The 21,982-nt window shown below is 37.1% G+C and overlaps 1 protein-coding gene across 3 annotated transcripts; it reads left to right on the forward strand.

Moving 5' to 3' along the window:
- The first annotated feature begins 8,725 nt into the window (after positions 1–8,725).
- On the forward strand, positions 8,726–16,993 carry LOC142974406 (delta-sarcoglycan-like). 3 transcript variants are annotated; one of them, XM_076116711.1, is made up of 6 exons: positions 8,726–8,862; positions 12,754–13,035; positions 13,420–13,609; positions 14,103–14,295; positions 15,115–15,238; positions 15,558–16,993. In XM_076116711.1, exons 2-6 carry the CDS (start codon positions 12,778–12,780, stop codon positions 15,744–15,746), a joined length of 954 nt encoding a protein of 317 aa, XP_075972826.1. In that variant the 5' UTR covers positions 8,726–8,862; positions 12,754–12,777; the 3' UTR covers positions 15,747–16,993. The 3 variants fall into 3 exon arrangements, with proteins under 3 accessions (XP_075972826.1, XP_075972828.1, XP_075972827.1); XM_076116713.1 differs by lacking the exon at positions 8,726–8,862 and adding an exon at positions 9,007–9,423; XM_076116712.1 differs by lacking the exon at positions 8,726–8,862 and adding an exon at positions 9,008–9,655.
- Positions 16,994–21,982: the final 4,989 nt, after the last annotated feature.

A 21,982-nucleotide genomic window follows, 5' to 3' on the forward strand; every position in this document is an offset into this window, starting at 1 on the left:
TAGTTTCTACAAGTGGTGCAGTATCAATTTATAAATGGACTATTGGTAATCCGTAGTGGCTGTAAATATACGATAGTGTGGAAATTCAATTCCAGAGTATAGATTTTAGAGAGGCGACTAGTCAATAGGTAAGTAATGTACCTCTATCGCAGGCTTTGCTAAATTTACATAATATGGTGGCGCGTAGCGAGCGATCAAAGCTACGACGACGAGGTTCAAGTATGCAATCGCGTCACGAAAGTCGACGTTTGGAAAGTGGTCACGTAAAATTTTACGTTTGAGCTCGGCATCAGCGCAGCGACGCCGCTTCGAACCTAATCCAATCAGAGCCAATGGCGCTGGACATGGGTGTCAATTTCACACATCGCGCCGCCAATACTACTTCTCTGTCATACGCGCCGCCGTGTCCATATACTTCTGTATTTCATACCACAATCCTGCAAAACTTCGTTAACGTGAATCTAATAAACTCTGGATATCATTCCTGTGCTCTACTGTACAGCGATCTCACCAAGACGGTTTCATGTCTGTCGAACAAGTAGTTTACTATAAAATCCTACAAGTCCAGAGACCTGTCTAAAAGTAAAATGAGTTGTAGGACGCTCTATTATTTCTTATGCGCTTCTTAACCACGCGGTGATTTAAGCAGTTGCGGGTGTCTGTCGATTTATGTGGGGTGAGTAGTACACGTAGTGTCTGTAAATAAAACAGAGCGAGGCTTTTAATACTTGGTATTATTTACGGGGGCTAATAACAGGCGCGGGCGTGCACCGGCGACCTGGCCACCAGCAACTCCTCCGTCGCAACACCGCGCCGCCTGCTAGCCACCCGTCTGGAATATTTAACGGTTATTTACTGATAACCTCACCTAAATTACACTGCAACTTAGGAACTGCTCCACATCATATTTTTTTTTAATGCGATATAGTATAAATTTTATATGCTTGAATCTTTACACTATAGGTAATAATCATTATTTAAATTAAATTCCACATTACATATCAAAGTCAATGACTGTAAGCGATTCTTATTTGTCAAGTATAAATATCTATGAAAATACAGGATTTGCTATCAGGTTTAATAAAAAATGAATTTAGCCAATTCAACGTGTAACAGTATGTAAGTGAATTATGTCTTATCAAAAACACAGTAAAGTAGGGGAAGGAGCGGAAGCAAGTGGCAGTTAAACGATTTGTCGGCGTATTAATAAAACGATTAAACGAAGCTCTCCATGGTAATCTGAGAGCGACGCGGCGCGCGGCAGATGGCCACAATTCCCAAACTTTGATGACGACGCCCGGCATCCGCAGACGAGAACCAACCGACGATTTGTAGACTTTTGTTGCCGACTACTTACATTTAAAAGGAACAAGTTGGTCCAACGCCTTTTAATTTTCGTTAATCGAGGTTGAGCCGACGCTTCCGAACGAAATGCACAAAACTTAAACCGTCGCATTAAAATAAAGCAACCGAGTCATAATTTGTCTCCGGCAGGTAGGTAATGATAGGCTGATGTTCGTTGACGTCAATCGGTGTCCGTCGTTTGATGACTCGTCAAAATTGCTTCCTGTGTTGTTAAGTGCAGGAAATTGTGACTCCTCGAACGGCACACCTACCAAACGCTAACTGCTTTTACTCTCCCCTACAGGCGTCTATAATCAACTTGATAACTGCTATGTGTCTGTATTTTATTTGGGGAAATCAAAACATACTTTGTATACCCATAAGCATACAGTAAATTAATATTTTATACTCGTGCAGACCCATACCCGCCATGAGGCCGTAGTTTAAAACCCTAAAATTAAACGTAACCGCTTAATTTTTATCTAAACATGTAAAACTGTCCCTTTAGTATGTGGAAGGATAAATCCACGCCAAAACGGTAAATGGTGCTTGAGGCAATATCTCGGCAACAGCAGCTGTGAAGTAATGGCGCCGACACTTTACGCGATGCGATTACGACCACCTAAACATTCATTACAAGTAATGTCCGTCATTTATCTGTCCTAATCACTGTGTGAGAGCTCGCCCCGCGCCTGGGCCCATGCGATTATTTTAAAAATAGGTAGCGTAAACAAACTAGCTCGACGTCGACTCACGGTATCTTTTAACGAACGGAACTTCTAGTAATACTTAATTAATTAACGGAAAGAAAAGCGAATACATTTGTAAAGACGCAACCCCTTCACTCGGCGAAGGGTTAACGCAAGGGCAGTACTATAAGCCTAGCAAGTGAGCGCCGCTAAATGTTTCACAGTTTAATCAAGCCCCTGCTATCAGGCAAGACAAATACTTAGCTCATCTGCATCTATACGAGTCGGAGCCGCCACAACTAACAAAGCATCGATATTTTACCTTAACCTCCTTACGTGGATAATATATGTATTGCGTCGTAAACCTTTCTCGTAAACTATCGGTAATAAATTCAACGCCATGTTTTATTAACTAGCTACAAAAAAATCATAAGTATCTAAAGCGGGCTGCGGGCTTAAGCAAAGTACAGGTCGGCCGGCTAGTGCTCAATCGCGCTAATGGCAAGAACCGCAAGCGCAGTCCCCGGGGACATACTAACTAAATATGTAATGGTTATTCGAAGCGGTCTCGCTACACTTAGGCCCGGCACAAATTGACCAGATAAAGTTAGGTGCACGCTTCAAATTACCATTCTCATACCTTCGGTTTTACATAGTTCTTAAGTATCTTCCGTACTATTTATTTGTTGTTTGATGTGTCCATGTTTAATTTTCGACAGTATCGCATTTTGGGTTCACATGAAACACTTTTGCGTCCGCGTGGCTCTCCTCAATACAGTGACACAGAGCGTAACTAATCTAAACGCGGCCCGCCCACAAGTTCAAAAGAATTTCTAGAAAGTGCGAGTGCAGTAAAACAACTTTTGAGCCTTATTTTCTCGTTCCGAAATTGCAGTGGGTTTAAGCGAGATTTCATTTGTATGGAAGCCGGTATAATCTGGAATAATACCGCAGTAGCGGCGCGGGCCTTCAAAGACGCCACTCGTCCGCGCGCCGCTTGCCGCCTGTAATGAGTTTTTTTTAATGCGCAACACATTCATGCACCATGTCGAGTTTCACTGGATTTAATGTAGTGCAAATGCAGTTTATAGAGCCATATGATTTTAGAATAAAATACTTAAAAGCAGATTACTTTCCGCCGACACTCGGTCTAGTTTTAAAATAATTAAGTTTAATTTTATTAATAACATTTTATTATCTTTTAGAAATGAACCATAACAGTCGTCCGCTCGTCTGGTGTAGGGAATGAAATCCAGCTGAAGCCGTCTTGATTACTGCGACCCGGGCGCCGCTCGACGGTTCAGAATTGGACGGATTATGAGGAATTTAAAGGGCGATGACAATTTGAATATGAACAAGAAAAGTATCCTCTAAAATTAGATTAATTTTTCCCTTTTTCTGACACAAAAGATCTTGCATTCCCGACTAAATAGACACTCTAAACCGTCCAAACCTTATTCTACTACAGACTGATTAGGATTTCTTTGTTGTGTTGATGAATGTCTATAAAAATAAATTACTTTTATGCGTAACCCTCATAATACTATTTCATTTATATCATTATGAGTAACAAGTTCCACAACATTTTGACAATAATGAACAAAAGAAGCTGCTATGTGTTTGTTACGATCTTTTTGTGCGTATAAACTTGTTGGACTAAGAAACATGTTAAGAAGGAACCTAAATGTAATACTTCAATCATGTTATGTGTGTGATATGTAAGAAAGTAAATTTAGTGTAATATTTGTAAGAACTGTAAGAAGTAAGGTAAGGGGTCCGAGGTGGCGGCGGCACGCGGCGCGGCAGGCGGCAGCGCGACGGCGGAGGTTGAGCGAGCGGAAGGAAAGCGGTGCTAATTACTAGCGTCGCCCGGAGCAAAGCCAGAGCTCGCGTCCTCTTGCGAGGGAGACACGTTGAAAGCAGGGGAAGTCTACCTACTACGACTTCTCGTAACGCGCCGCTTATACACATATCTCATAACAATATTATCTGCTACGTAATTATCACAAAAAAATCATATCCAAGCTACGGGAGAAAAGATTTTCTTTAATTACAAGGCGTATACGGTTAGGGTTCGTCTTGAACAGAGCTTTTACTTTTAGCTTAAACGACCCACGTTCCTTAACCCGTGGGAGATGCAAGATGACGTTAAAGTCATTCTAAAATCTTATACCGTTTATACAATGTTTGAACACACGTTTCTTTCAGCAGAGAATCGACTCATATTTTTTCTACCATTCTATACTCACACGTTTTACGCGACTAAAGATATTTTGTATTGATGTTAAATCGCTTTTTATTTGCGTATTCCGAACTCCCAGAGCAGTTCTTTTGTTAGAGAAACAGTCGGGTCCAATCACATTTATTTGGCAATTTACTTACTTAAAACTGTTTTCATTAAAATGTGCGAATTAAAAAGGTCAAGAGAATACTTTATTAGACATTCGGTGGTGTTGTGATACACATAGTAGTCTCCGAAGGCGGCGCGAGGCGAGAGGGAAGCCATTCATAATATTGTAATAACGGTTTCCAGCACCAGTTATTCCGTGCTTAAACGTTTTACTGCGGTCATTATCTACCCGCTGAAAGTATATGCAGGCGATAAATTGTACACTGTTACCTACACGCGTATCTTCGTGTACTTACTTAATCTCTAATCTTATCGCGGAATTTACAAAGATAACAGTTCAAAGTGCTGTTCAACAATTACCCAGCTAATAAATAAGTATGTAGATAATAAAACTCTAAAAGCAGAATTTATCTTGGTCTAAAAATAAAAATAGTTATTCAATATAATGTACTAATCTTGTATAATGGAGTTCTCTAAAAACTCAAACGGAGAAAAATACTTTGGTCCCCGAAACTTGAAAATGATAAAATAGAAAATATAATCTACCTTAACTAGTTTACCGATGACGCTGATGCCACTTATTACTGTTGGCATCGTAAACTTACAAGTATAAAAATATTTAAAAACATAGGATATGTATTTGATCATATGCTTTTTGTCATTATTTTACCAAGCCAGCCAAGAATAAGTATACTTATGGAACTTTCTATTTCATGGGTAAAAACCAAAACATATTGGATCGTTCTTTTTCAAATCGTATCATCTTTCCGTCGTATCTTTATACTAAAATAGATATCTCAATGTGCACATAAAGGGAACGCGCCTTTCCTTTAGCAATAAAGAGACCATTTAATCGAAGCTTATCTGCCCGGAAGCATTCATTAGATGATTGCGCCATTACTAGTGGACTTTCCGAGTGACTCCGCCCAGTTAGGACGTTTATTTATTATGAAACATATGAAACCTATCAAACGCTTATCGTTTATACCCACTTAACAGATGCCAAAAGGAATTATTGACTAAACAATGGACTATGCACCACCTATTCTAAATTTACGAAACTTATTGTCATCACCATTTAAAAGTGAAGGTGTGCTCAAAAGCGTACTATTAGGTTCTCCACGGACATGATTATAAAATGACAGATGAAAAGTAAAGGTCAATATGTAAGTAAAATATAAATATCGACGGCACTCAAACTTAATTATTTTGAAGAGTTTTAATAAGTTGTAACACGATACAGTGCAGCAAAAATCCTAAGGTTGTTTAAACCTGCACCTTAGAACGTAGTCGTAATTTTCACCGCCATAGTTCTCATATTACGTTTGTTTTTTTTTCTATAAATAGTACGTATTGATTCATCATATTAGTGTAAGAGGCTAATAAAGCGGAAATATGAACTGAAGACAGATGAGGGTGTGCAAGAGTATCGGTCCTAAATCAACACAGTATAACAGCCGCTCGTGTAAATGTCTTGTAAATACGATAGTGAACAAATATGGGAGGATTGTGGAGACGCGGACGCGGGGACGACGGCAGCGACGAAACGAGCGCCCACTAACCATTGTGTATCAAAGCGGAAAATGCTCCTTTCACTTATGATGACAGACTGCTTAAAAAACAAACCAATTAATTCAGCAGTGTTTCTAATTTGTAGGACAGGTCGAATACATATATTGTTTCTTAAGTAACTTTTATCTAATTTTATTATGTAAAACCTAATTTCGAAAGCTATTGATTTTTGGTAATTATAATAATGAGTGATGAAATTCATTCCATCACTAATTTATTGGAAACAACAACTACCACTGACTGCACTTTAATTAGGAAATTGACTCAATTGTATTCATAACGTAAAAATAAACTGCATAACGGTGTCTATCGTGAGACAAACTAACCACTACGTTATTCATTGACATGCACACTCATGCCGTATGAAATATGCAAAATCACATGCATCCGTTAATCCTTCTAACACAGGCCGAATATAGTGGAGTCTATAATTACTCCCCAAATAAATCGATGCTAACGGCAAAAATAGTGTGGATGCAAAATGGTAGCAATATGAGGTAAGCAGTTCAAAAGTGGTGCATAGCAGAGAGCGGCGCGGCGTGAGCTGGGCGGGCGGAGCGCAGCGGCCGCCACCGCGCGCCGCGCCGGCAGGTGGCTTAAATTACCGCATTTGTTACACGTTTACACGAAACTGTATCAATATTTCATGCGGATTTACACCAGCTATCGCGATGGTTTGCATTTTGCTATCCTTAAAATATCTACGCAGCTTTTGATAACAACGAGCAATAAACACCCTCCTATGCTTTAATTTATCGCAGTCGGAGCTTCACGATTTGCCAACTGGAGTCGTAATACGTTCTTATAACCAACTATTATTTCAATAAGACAGCGCGCTGAATCCCTACAATGACAACTCACTCAAATGTAAACGCGAACTATTTCCATAAGAAAGGCATTGCGAAAGTTTTTCAATTTTCAAGTGACGCAGGTATGATGGAGAACTTTGGCTTCGGACGCAACGACGCGCGCCCGCCGCTACCACACCGCTACCACCGCGCTACCACCGCGCCCTTGTATCTGTCGACACCCACCACACACCACCTATTGTTTTACAATGTCGCTTCATAGCTTCCACCTGCAACAAATTGTACTAGTTTACATACTTTTATATTTTCAGATGAGCACATCGCACGTCTGGCTATTGTACAACGTTGTAATACTTAGTTTAAACAATCATGCTTTAATAATACCATCCAATTACATACATCTCTATCATTTTCACTTTGGATTAGAATCATGTGACAGGGTGTAATATATTATTATGTTTATTTTTGTCGAAATTTACAGAATACAGTATACAATTATAACATACAAGTAACATCACATAATATAAGCCCTTCATAAAATAAAGCAGCTCGGTGTAAGTATTAGATAAAAGTTCAATTTGACGACACGTCTCTTAAATTTTTTTGTTCGTTGTAACATTGTCGTAGAGCACACTTTTATTTAAATTGATAATAGGTTGTAGGTGGGCGGCGCGCTCGGCGGACGATGCGGCGCGGCGGCGGGAGCACGCGACATTATGCAGCATCACGCGGGGATCACAGGGATTGTTTCCTAAAACAGGATTGAGTGGGGAACAGTGCCTGAATTAAGCGGGAATACAACAAATCGCACTTGTTTCTCTTTTTTGTGAGATATTTTGTTCAGAACCGGGTATGGTAATGTGCCATTTTTATTATTTTCCCTGATTTTAAATATTTTCAGTTCTACTTACAATAAAGCTTTAGAAATTAGGAAAGAGATACTAAGGCTTGTTTTTCTTACGCTACTCATACTCTCGCCTTACGACTGTCCTAAAGCGAGATATTGTACAGTTTGAAAAAACTTTATAAGTATAACTTCGGATTCCGCACAGCTCCGAAAAATAAATATTAATTGTAAACGCCGTCAATGAAAATGTCGTGTTAGGTCCATATACGTACATACATAGTATTATTTGTTCTCTATCAAAAAAACAATCTGCGGAGTTCACTCACATTGCCCTTTTTTCTTTTACTTATCTAAAAAGTGCCGGCGTGGATGTCCTCGGGGGCTGACATTTATCAGCTCAATAAAACTTCCATGAAAACATTCAGTGACATCCAATATGATTTCATCGCTGTTTCCAAAAACCCCCAAAAAAAGAGGACATGAAATATTCTGTATTATTATTCGTTCGCTACTTTGTTATGGACACGTAAACTTTTATGTTGAACCTAAGCAGTATTTGAATTCTCTTTTATATTGGAAGGCAGACAGTGGTGTGTGACGATCGTGATCGTAAAAAATAAATACACTTTCATAAAATGTTGACTATCAAAATGTGTTTACGAATTCTTTATTCCAAGTGTTTGCTTGATGTTAGCTTTGACCAGCTGCCTTTACACACAAAAGAGACAGCGAACTATGTTCAGAAATATCTTCCTATTTTCAGCGTAGATCATTAATTCATACACAGCTAAACACAAGGCACACCGACCGATGAATCCTAACGTCTTCCAAAATTCAATAGTCATATATCAAGAAGGTTAGACGGGCCGGTCGCACTCGCACGAGGAAGGTATCACAGAGGTAATTACTGTTGTCAGGGTCGTGTCCGCTTTAATTATTTACAAGTTTATATGAACGTGTCAGTTAATGACACGTTAACGTTAACTAGACTCCGTAATAGAGAGGAGCCCAGCTGTATCCAGAGCGTTGTCGAGTTATGTCCCGCGCGAGACAGGCGCGCGATTAAAAATGCATCACTTCAAAACGAGGTGGATTCGGCAGCGGCGTCGCTCGCGCATGCCAGTGTTGTTATGACGCTGGAGCAGACAGCTCGCTTACACATTCTCGCGCTATACGTAAACTTGCGCAAGATGCATAAATGGTGTCAATCTGTTCTGTGACCACCGCCCATGATGGAAGTGAATAATTACTGTAAGTTGAGAGTGCAATTAAAATACAGTGCTTAATAGTGTACAGAAACTATTCACTGAAAATGTGACACGAAAGCCAATTTACCTAGTTTACAAATTCAAGCGTTGACGCGGGATAAAGCACGCCATTTATTTTTAAACCATCGACATCAGATCGATCGCGCCGCTGGTACCTACTGACATTCATAAAACAGAAACGCGGCCAGCGAGAGACAGGAACGCTGCAAACGTCGGTATTTTATTTACGTGGAGAGCACAGCGATACCCGTTCCGCTTCTATTTTCGCACTATATCGTTTATTATGAGGGCCGACGACGACGGCGGCGGCTTGGGCGCACTGAGGGCGGGCGCCGAGCGTCGAGCGCGAGTCGAGCGCAGGCCACTCCACCGCCTGATATTATATTCTGGAGCACGCCGCCTCACCTCGCTTCGCGCCAGATATTTCGAGTGTTGCTTCCACCACCTATGAATTTACCTAGTCTCAGTCACAGCACACGCCCGGTGCAGCCGGCCGCATTGTTCAATTAATGCACACCTAAACGATACTATTTACTATACAATGGTACAGTTTAACGTTCCGAGTTTTACATGTCAAGGTTCGGTTTTAATGGCCCGACAGGAAATGAAATAGTGAACAGTTAAAGTTAAAACAGCGTTCATTAGGTCCGTGCTTCATGTGTTTAATTAAGTGCGTAGAACATTGCTATCATACATTTGCATACTCAATGCCACGCTGTAACCACAACAGACGACGATACAACTACACCACTGCCACTGGTTGGACCAGGGATACGGTATATTTATTTTATTTCAATTACGTTACATACTGTTTTTAAAACTATTGACAATATTCTGTAGCTTGTAGTGATTTAACCAATTGCAAAATTTGTGAAGTGCAATCACAGTCGTTAAAATGAATACAAGAGTATAAAGTAGAACGTGAATTAGTTATTACAATCTAAGTGTTACAATATTTGTCTAGTGGAACACAGCATAAAGGAATATTGATTCTGGTTTAGAGTGGCCTATTGTATTGTGAAAAGCTTCCTCAACAATGCCTGCGATATCGATAGTGATATAGCTCCAACTAGACGTCTGCTAACCAGAAACGTTTAACGAGACATCCCTTACGCGTATTTGCAATATTGACACGATCAATTAGAGGCGGTATATTGATTTCGTTTGATTTGCTATTAATTGTTAACTAAGACCAAAACAAAACAAGATTAGCAAGATATAAAGGTTGCTTTTAAAACAGAGTCCATCACGATAAACTTGGCTTCTATATTTGGAATTGTATACCTTAAACAATAGCGAAACTGGCATGAACTCATGAGTGCAAAAAAGCAAGTCAAAGTTTAAAATTGGATTCAGTGAGCATATTTAAAACGCGGCGCGGATGTCGAATAGTCGGAAGTGCTCATAATATAACTGAAGTGCATTTCGTTGCGCTAGTCACTCATAATTTAGATGCTAAATACAATGTTAGTTCCTTTTAAACTAAAAATGTAATCAGGTCAGACGAGCCGAGCTTGCGCAAATACTGTTTACTTTTTATTGGCCTAATAGAAAAACTAAAATTCAGATACTACGTTTATATTTTATTCTAGAATTTTAAACTCATTGTTCTTTCAAAACATATTAGATGGCTACTATACTATACGTAATTTCCTTATTCTTTCTTTTTCTGAAAATTAATTAGATTTATGACTACAACAAATCATTAATTCTCATTAAAATATACGATATACTCTGAAAGTGACATCTTGACATGAGTATTTAGGTTACAGAAGCAATAAAAATAAATAACAGTTCGCATCAAGATCTTTAGAATATTTTAGATCATTGATACTTAGTAATTTATTTATCTCTCAGAATTTATATCTGTTGTATGGTTACCGAATAGCTTGGAGGAGTTTTATTTAATATTTTAATGTCAGTGGAATATTTTTAACAACAGATTACCTACACTTTTTTTACTAACTTTTTCTGCTGGTAGTGGCTTTTACTACCAAAGCATCTCATTGTTTATTTATCTTTTTGCAAATAATTATTTGAATAATTTTATCTGAACAATGATTAGAGATTTTCTAACTTAACAATTTACTCATTCTACATTAGATGGAAGTAGTAATAGATTCCAGGAATAGCCCGCAAGTCTAACCAGCTAGACGCTTTCCGTGAGATCGAATGTATTCTGTCTGATTTCCAGACTATATTTGGGTCAACACTAGTTTCTAGGACAACTTTCTTCAAACACTCAACAATAGTAACATTTAAATGAAACAAATGGAATCAGATATTTCTCTGAACACAATAATAATACTATTTGCTTCTAAAATTAGTATTTTATTAGTAAATTCAAAAAGCAGTGCAATACGATGATTTCATTATTATTCGGTTACATAACATGAAGTCTCTTAAATTTTCATATTCCCGTGGGCAAGAGCCGAGCCAAACGGCCTTGTTATTTATACCCTATTTTATCAAATATTCCGATGCCTAAAATGAATTTCCTTCAAGCCGAGCGCAGGAACTTATCCAAAATAAACTACATGACTTCAGTTAAATCTATCGTTGATGCACTTGCATATCTTGATCATCTAATATGTAAACATCATATACCATATTATTATATGTACTGGTACATTATACAAATATATAGGTACTCAGTGTATTTGAGTGCGTCAAACATTTTAGATCACGGTTCAGTTAACATTGGGTTGAATCCTACTAATATTAGCATTAACAAATTGACGATAATATACCACAATCACTATTATAAATAAACCAAAACAAATGCGTTAAATTGTGTTACATATTAACTTTTGCTAACCCAAATTTATGTTTTTCCATTTCGGTTGCATTTGTAATTTTGTTTCTTTTATTTACTGAAAAAAATATCACGACGTTTACAGTCATCTCGTTTTCAGTTTACGAGCTAGTAAGTCAATTAAGAGAGGAGGTTTTTGTTCAAAATGTTAATAACAACATTCGGCCTACTTAATGGATGTTTTTCGAAAAGCTCCAGTGTTATATTCATTAGTGGGTGCTCGCTGTGCCGCGTTCATTAGTGTACTACAGTGCGCTTTATCTGCAAGTTTTGTCTCGTTCCTACCTTGTTTTTCATTCAATTACAAGCCAACTAATTGAAAAATCACGTTGTACAGAATGTATTGTGAACGGAAAATGTAAACAATATGTAATAAGTAGAGCGCTATATAGTCGACGTGCAACGTGCTCACATCTTGACAGATTAATGTAGGTTAACTAGCTGCTCAGATATGCCTAGCTCTGCGAGAACTAGTCAATATTTAATTAAGTATTAATGGTCCTATTGGTATCCAGAGACGAGACATATACAAGTATAAGTAAACATGATTTTAACCAATATTAATTGAGTAAGATAATAACACTATACAGATAAAAACTAAATTAAAATTGACTAAATAAAAGAAATCAAGAAAAAAGCTGAAAGAATTCATGTACAACAACACATGGTTGCAGGTGGTTGTATCGGACCCCTGGGCACTGCATCTATACGAGTGCTAAGCCTGAGTTATCGGTTTTACATGTTTCATCGTTCTCTTTTGTATCGCTTAAACCTAAAACGGTATAAAACTTCCGCTGTCGGCGTTATACATACTACTATACATACTACTCGCTGATAGGATACCTAGTTACGCTTTTTTAGCAAACGCTACATTATTTTTTAATCAAACAAAGCAATTATGTCTGAAAGATACCTGCAACAGACAATAATTTTAATAAGCCTTTGTAGCGTAGAAGTTATTACAACAAAATAACGAATAAGTATAGACTTACAGACACAATATTGCTTTATCACGAACGGAGAGTACAGCTAATTGATTGTCATAATCCGTTGTTGCAGAGTCAAAGAGCATTCCAATAATATATGGGTGTGGTTTCAACGATGAGCGTGGAGGATAGCGGGCCGAGCGCGATCCGCGGGTGGGGCTGCACCCCTACGGGCGAGCCGCCGCCGGCCGCGGTCACCTCGGACGACAACACTCGTCGAGGATGTTTGCCAACTATGTTTACCACGGGATGGCGAAGAACCACACTGTACGCAATACTCGTGTTCCTCATGCTCTTAGTATTCCTAAATATTGCGCTCACTTTATGGATCGTTGGTGCCTTAAAACTAAGTATGGTGAGTATTTCACGCGCATAATAATTAGCCAAAATCAAATGTGATGAAAATGTTAAAAAAACTATCTATTTGTATATAAAAATGAATTGCTGTTCGTTAGTCTCGCTCAAAGTCGTGAACGGCTGGAACGATTTGGCTAATTTTGGTCTTGAATTATTTGTGGAAGTCCAGAGAAGGTGTTAAAGGTGAATAAATTTGAAGATGCGCGAAATTAAATAGAAACAAGAAAGCGTGAGCGCAGCTGCGCGGGTCAACTAGATTTGTCATAAAATCTATCTTATATTGAAACCAATTAAATTACCAGTCATCGAGTATAAATATTTTTAAATGTTTCTATTTACAAATAAAACGCTTCAGTTTGTTTATTTTGTTTTTCTTTTACAGAATAGCATCGGGCCTATAAGAATAGTGCCAGGTGGTATCCATTTAGATGGGCAGGCGTGGGTGGTGGACAATCTTGTGGCTTCTACAATAACGTCTCAAGTTGCTCAGCCAATCACTCTGCATTCACATCGCAATTTCACGGTAAAGGTCGGCGAGCCAGACCACGTAGAGCATTCAAAGCTTTTTATTAGTAAGTACTGTGTGTATATATTTGAGATTTATGTCTTAGACGTGTACGCAATTACTCGAGCCCCTACGCTCTGTATATTTTCGAATATCAATCTACGATTTATGCATGAATGGACAGGCGTGGGTGGTTGATAATTTCCATGAACTATTTTTATTGACGCAGTGGTTAAGATGTTCGAAAGCTAAACATCGTTGTTCCGTTACCGTTTACGTTTTAAGATTTACACTTGGAACATATTCGAGCGGTCTACAGTAAATTTTTTCAGGTCTTATTGTGCTTTGTGTCTAATAACTGCAACGTTACAAAAATATGTTAAGTTAAGTCTTCTGCAACAGAAAAAAAATATCTAAGTAGGTTCGATGTCTGAAAAAATGAATTAAAAAAATAATACACGATTTTCTTTCAATTCAGAACAATAATATTTATATCCTTTGTAAACTTACAGATGTTACCTATTTGTTAGTGTATTAATAGTTCGCCTTTTCATTTGCAGAGCGAGACAGTATGGAGTTCAGTGGTCGTACGTTTCACGTGCGGGACGCGCGCGGCGCCAGCGTGTTCCAGGCGGGGCGGGACGAGGTGCGCGTGTTCGCCGACGCGCTGGCCGTGGACGGGCCCGGCGGGCTCAACGTGCGCAGCGCGGTGCAGGTCCCGCTCGTACACGCACCACCTGCCTCTGACTTACAGTAACTATAAATTTGTTTTTTTTATGAATACCTATAGGTATATATGAATTAAGCAGTTTTCAGTTGGTATACTTTGTATAAAAAATTACCTTAAAGTTGTTTGCAATAGTAGAACAAACCAAATGATTTTTACCTCTACCTTCGAATATACGATTCGAATGCTAGCTGGAACAAAAAAAAATATACTAAACCATGAAATTACTATTTAATTTAACACGAACTTATTAATAAAAAGATTGCTCATTCGTCTTTATCTGATTCAAATAATATTAAAAATTATAGTGTCCGTCAAACATTAAGGCACACCGAAAACGTAATAGATTGTGAAAACAGATGTGAACTTGTAGCTAGCGAGTGTTCTGCAAAGTGCATTCAATAACAACATTGCGGATTGTACGGATTGTGCTTAATACACCTACTACTAGAGCTACTACAACTAGTACTCGAAGTTTGTAACTTGTTATTATTCTACGTCTCAACTAGGCACAAGTTAACATACCGTGACAAATATAAGAAAACTAGATAGCACGTTTACCTGACTTTATTTTAAGTCGTATTTATCTTGTCCAACTAGGAACGAAACCTAAACCTAACCTTCTAAATGCGCGATATACGTAACATACTTATCAATAAAAAATTTAATTGGCATTTTTTTCATAAACTTTTTTTTTCTTACGGTCATTCAATTACTATGTCGCATCTTTGGAATCGTAACTTAAAGTATCATTTTTAACCAGTTAGACAATCGTCTCTATTATATAACAAACACAATCTGTAATACATTATATTTGCTATATTATTTGTATTGTTTCCATAAAGGTTAGAGTCTCTGACAAGGCGATTGGACCTGCGAGCTCCACAGTCTATATTCCTGGAAAGTCGAGCGGGAAGTATTGACATAACATCACACGGCAACATTAAACTGGACTCCATCGTTGGCTCTGTAAGTAATCAAATATACCTACTATATGATGCTTATGTATTTGCAGGAACATATTTTTAGTTTTGATGCTTTATATTTGTATTCATTTTCGATAAAATACGAACTTATAATACGTCTTTAAATTATTTTATCATTGTGTTCTACGTTTTCAAACCCGCCGCATCGTTCCCGTAACTACGTTACCATTTCGGAAAGCTGTTAGACTTCAAATATATAAACAAAAAAAGGATAAGGAATAAGTTTCGAATTTTAACTTGAACTGAATTTAATAGTATAAAATGATCACATTTGAATATTATCACGATATTTTGTTTTACAGATAAAAATCGATGCTGCTAATATAGTGATCAATCATTTAAAAGAGGCTACTGTAACGGACAAACCTCAGAAGAATGTGAGAAATACAAAGGTGTATCAACTTTGTGCTTGTGCAACAGGAAAATTATTCCTGGCTGCACCAGACGCGCCCTGCGCTGCCGACGACGATGACACCGAACTGTGCCGATGATAGACAATACATCCAATCATAGTCAATATAGACCATAGTGCCAAATATTATTAGATTTAAAAAAAATACAAACTCAAACGTAATTCAACTAGTCATCGTTTAGTAAATTAAAATAAATATATGTTTAAGTAAAAATAATAATATAGAGAGACGTTTGCAGTTTGAAATGTTAAAATAGAGAAATTTACAACAATATAAGTTTAGCGTTATGCAATAACTGTTTCCGTGTTCGAATTTTAAGCATAAAAATTTAATAATTTTTTACACTTTGCACATTGGATTTTGATAAAAAATATAATGAAACGTTTATCATAAAAAAGTTTAGAGTACAAGTATTTTTAAGTAGCTGTAACTATTCATAGTTTAGTTGCACATTTAGTTAATCACAATGTATTTATAATCATGCGACGAAATATTGCATTTATCATACAATAACATTTACATTCGGACCTTTAAAACAATTTTATTAAGTAAGCATAAATATTATTTTTTTGCATTCCTTAGACAGGATAACAACGCGGCCATAGTGGTATTTGTTTTTTTTTAACCCGTAACTGTCTCACTGCTAGCCAAAGGTCTCTCCCTGAACGAGGGAGAAGGTAATGGTATTGCTCTACATTATTATAATGTCATTTCAAAATGCATGCCTTTTAAATTATAACAGTTCTTATGATTAGCCGCCTTATTTTTTAAGTACTTATAAATTAAAGTACTGAAATATGACGTAAGAATAAATAAAGAGCCTGTTGCACCCTGAACCCAATAATGTTTTAAAAATGAAAATGAAGAAGTTACTCACGGGTAACAATAATTATTATTTTGGTAATAAACTAATTATTTTATGTTATAAATAACATATTAGTTCGGGGAAAAAGTCTTTTCGGCTTATACTTAGTATGTATGAACTTGTAATAAAATCTTCTCTCTACACAAAAAAACTCGATATTTGGGTACCTCACGAGCTCTCTGAAAGAAACCTAATGAACGGTGTACTCATTTGTGATTCTTGAAGCCAAAGAGATTTTGTTACAAGTTCATACATACTATATTATATGCGAAAATTAAGATTTTTTCCCCGACCTAATATTAGAAACACATAATTCTTACCTATTAATAGAGTAACTCTACTTTTACTCCGGGCTACAACACGTTCCACGATGTTATTATGGTGTCAACTCCAAAGTGTACAATTGAAACGTATAATATGTTTTTAATATGGTTTATAATATTATAATATGTATTCCATACATTTGTGTATTTTCATTATAATATATTGTCTTCTCAATCGTTCCAAATACTAAAATAATCAAAGATGTATTTACAACCTCTTATTCGCGACTTCATGGTCGTGAAAAGATTTCCTGGGATAAAAAGTATCCTTTGTAAACCTTTGGTTATTCGGGTTGTAAACTATACCAAAAAATATCAATATCCGTTCTTTACTTTCGGCGTCATTAAGTAATAAACGTCCACTGAACATCCTAACTTTCGCAGTTATAAAATCAATAACATTTAGCTATCTCTCACTAAAAGATCTCAAACAACTGACGAAAACAAAGAACAAATTTGTGGACGGGTTTAGATAAAATCTTATGAGAGAGGAACAAGCGTTAACTCTAGTCGTTTTCCCGCGACGGATAGTGGTCGACGCGTTAGGACGATTGGAAGAAATAATGCGTAACATTCAAGAAATCGTGACTTCAGCTTCTATACTTTTAAATCTTTACCAGAACTAGAAATTATTTATGCATTTTTTGCTTACTTTGGTGCCTATAGGCAACAGTTTAAAAGAAAAAATCGTAGCGTGGATGAATATATTTTTTTCAAGACCATTTTAATATTAATCTCGTTCCTAATGGGTAATATGAAATAAAATATTTACAAATTCTTAACTAGTGCGGATTAAAATCCCCAGCGAGTGATTAGTGAGGTGGATATCGGTGGCGGCGCGCGGGTAGCGACTAGCGAGGCCGCGACCACCACACGATCCTCTCCTCAGTAATTAGAGCTAGCCACCGACCACGGCTCACCACGGCCACCGGCCACCCTAATTGAAACCGCAACGACAACGTTTTGTTGTCGCTTTTTTCCAACGCCGTTAACGAGGACTAACATTAGGATTGCATCTTTGAAATGTTGCTTACTTGCCACACGTTCGACCCACATTCAATACAGTTCTAAGATTTTTAGTTCAGTAATTAACTAATTCTAAATTCTAACAGGTTTGTACTCTGTAAGAAATATTAATGAGCTCGGGGAGAGACAGCACAGCTAGCTGACACTCGTGACCCATTTCACACGGATTGTTTTTAAACATACATACACAATTTATTGTTCATACGTTCTAACACGAAAAACAGATATAAACTGAAATACTTTTTGTTATAAAATTTTCTTTAAAAACATGAAGTTTAACTTATACATTAAAACATTTTATTTCTCACTTATTCTTGCTAAATTCTACTATTTATACTAAGCTGCTACGTATTTACGATTAACAAATTTATTCTTTCCTTGTAAGTTGTATGTAAAATGTCAGAGCCCCGCAAAGTAATGCGTCTACGCATTGTATTTATATGTATATTGTTGAGTACAAACAATAACACGATGGCCATAGCCAAAGGGAAGACGAGCCGAACGAGCACACTCGTTGAGACTGAATTTTATTTGTTTGCTTTATCCGCCGTGTAACATAAAAGGAGCTGTGAACTGTTACGTTTATTTCACGAGACTTTTTTAGTTACGACTCAATAAACAAAGACAATCGAGTTCAAATATTTGAACACTTTTTGATTTTTGTTTGTTTACAGTTTATTTGCGCTGCACAATAAAAACAGCAGTGCAATAAAAATATCCCTTCATAATATTTTGATGAAACAATCGTTACATGTGGATTTAAAGTGGCCATGTAGTAGTCAGAGTATAACCTCAACGACATGACTATTACGCTTGTTGTTGAATGTTTCAAGTTCCGTCTCGCTTTCCCCGTTGTTTCATTTGTCGCTAAGGGCACAAGTTTCTTTACGACTCTCCGGATACCTTTTAAATGCGCTCCCTACAGCATCACGGCCTGCCGTTTTATCAGATCACCTCCCATTACGTACGACATGCACATATGTTCTTCGTTTTTTTGTTACTGAGTTTCCTTTATTTGGATTATAAATAAAGATAGCATCTACACCATAATGCAGGTTTATCGCTTTAACGTTTTGTACAACACACTTTATAGTGTGTTGTACAAAAGGTTTCAACAAACGAATATAATAACTTATATTCTCCTTTACAGACTGATATGAGTTATATAAGTATTCCATTTACGATTGCATTAATACTAAATTGGACTTCTAATGACCATGAAAAATCTTGTAAAAAGAACGGTTCGCACCACATATAACATGAATTACTGCTCAATTATTGTACATAGATTTGCATCTAATATTTTCATATTTAATACTTGCAGAATTCGCCAATCACATTGGTATTCTTGAAACACAAGTATCTTGGTTTCAATGTGAGGTAGGTACTCCCTTCTATTCTGAAAACTTATGGCTCCCACGGGAACGGAAGAACTTTAAGTTTTACGCTTGAAACCGCAGGTAGAGCTCGTATTCTATACTTTCCAAGGTTTGGTTATGGTGAAAGCCATAACCGACAGTAACCGCAATATTCATTTAGGGCAGGAAAACTTACGGTGAATCATTCGACATGAAGGTAAGTAATTGTTTAGTGTAGATATGCGGCTGGTGGCATTGTGTACAGAAAGTGTCCAGCGAGAGTTCAACGACTTGTCCACATTATGTAGATGAGGCCGCAGGTGCTCGTTATGTGGCCCAGGCGCCACACAGTATAAAAACTTCGCCGAACAAAACGACCCTTACTTACTATTTCTTGGCGATGCCTCCAGTTGTTTTCCTGCCGGAAACTATAAGTGTTTGACATGTGGATCAAAATATATTTAAAGTGAGATTTGAGCTGTTGGTTTTGTTTGTTTTAATTTACTATTTTTATCTATTGTTTTTGACTTGAAATGTCAACTTCATAGAAGTTTAACAAGTTTGTCAACATTCTAACTATTCTGATGTATTACATGCCTAACAGGATAATTTGTACCGTGCATAACAAACTTTCACACATAAATAATAAACAAAACTACTAAACAATTGCAGATGATCGTTATGCAAGTATATAAATATCAAATTTGTGATAAATTGGAACATTTTGGAGTAGGTACGCGGATGACAAATACGGTTGTTAAGGCCACCTGGCTGCGATACCTGTCTGAAACCAGTATTTACGTAACGCCAGATGGCAACTGTACTCCACTAGGTAAATCGCAAAAATTGAACATACGAGTGTTGTTGTGAACGTCGTAATAAAAGTAATGTTCAATTTTTGCTGGCCGTTTTGGTTTTCGAGTAAAATGTTCATCATAAATCGTCCACGCTAAAATATTGAGAACATAATTATACGAGGTGTCTAGAACTGCGGTAAATATATTAAACAATATGAATACATAAACGTAAAACATTTTCCGGGAGGTATAAAAGTGTAATGAGGACGCACAAAATGTAATTTTAATTTTATTCTTAGCACTTTTTCCACGGCTGGTGGCGCTTAATCATAATCACGCCCGAGCGTGATAATCTCACGGCTCGAGCCAAGAATGAAGAGGAAACGACACACGGATTATTTTTTCTCGTTATCTCCCTCATGATTCATTTTTTATGCATATTGGTTTCTTCTGCACATTAATAACAGTCTGAATTCACCAGTGATCGATATTGTCGAATCGCTCGATATACCTAGATCAAAATTGAGCACAAGTATAAAACTGGACACAGAGTCATTGATAGAGAAAAGTTAGCCAATATTATTAGCTGATAAAAACAATTACTGAACTATTTCATTAGTACAGTAAACAGCAGTATATAAAATGTTCTTAAATAAATCTCTTGGCATAATTAATACGCCACTTCGATATAAACCACCCCGCACAGCAGCTCACAGCTATTATCAGTACAGCTGTCAAAGTTTAATCCCCATTTAAATATTGAAACAAATTACGTCGCTCCATTAATATTACGTCAATCATTGAATTTCCTGCTTAGGCCCACACAAACATCTATCAGTCTTGCTTACCGAAGTAACTTAGTTAATTTTGTTTTTGAGAAAAATTACCCTAGTACCGTCTGCACAGATGACAGGATGATGAGAAAGACAGGCTGAAACTCGATTAGTGTGAAAGCACGTTTATTACAAAACGTTACTATAAATCAAACCGATTCCTTTCGAGTGTACCACAAGAACAGTTGAATTGCACTGTTACCGATCAACGATTTACCATCTTTCGCTTATGCAAATGTATTGCGAAGACAAGGCGCGCGGCGCTTCCTCCCTGGCATTATATGGCAATCCCACTTTGTCAAGGCACCGACTCGGCTGTTATTGCGGAATGTTTCACCTGCAACACACTAACGGAGCGTAGTGTAATAACATTTACACAAGGGAAATTCAAACGTCGAACTATTTGCGCATTTGGCCCAAAATGGAATTTCTTTGTTACAGTAACGATAAATATTATATGAACGATGTGACAAAGAAGTCAAAAGACAACATTTTATGCTGGCATCAAATATTAAACTTTGTAGGCGCGTTATTATATACGTAAAGACGCTTTTATGATGCAAAACAATATGGCATATGTTTTGCGTTGATTCTCGTTGGACTTAGAAGTGAAATAATGTTAAGTACAGCGAACTAAAAAGCAGCTAAGAGTAAGAGGGTACTGTTAAATGTTTTAAATTAATCAAGGCAAGACTACAATCGGCTGATTTGCATTTATACGAGCTACTCACGCTCGCGCCCGGTCAAACCACATCGATATCTAAACGGTTTGACTTCAAACTCCAACAAAATTCATACGTTCTTTGTCTCGAGTTTACTTTGAATTATTGTCGATCACTCTTGATATCAATCATTTTTTTAAGTAACATTATTTGATCAGAAGGTTTTCAACTTGTTTTGTATTTAAATTACTTTGAGAAGTATATTATTATAAAGTATATTTATTAAGAAAATTCTTTTAAATACTGAATTAATTACAATAAGACAGGATATGACATTACAGCTAAATAAGTTAGGTAGGAGTAAGTACAATGGGAGGTAGTGTTTCATGTAGCGATTAGATAATCTCTTAATAGCCTGCGAGCTGACATGGTTTGATTATGTCATCATAC

Source organism: Anticarsia gemmatalis, chromosome 7 (assembly GCF_050436995.1).
Source record: "Anticarsia gemmatalis isolate Benzon Research Colony breed Stoneville strain chromosome 7, ilAntGemm2 primary, whole genome shotgun sequence".
Lineage (NCBI taxonomy): Eukaryota > Metazoa > Arthropoda > Insecta > Lepidoptera > Erebidae > Anticarsia > Anticarsia gemmatalis.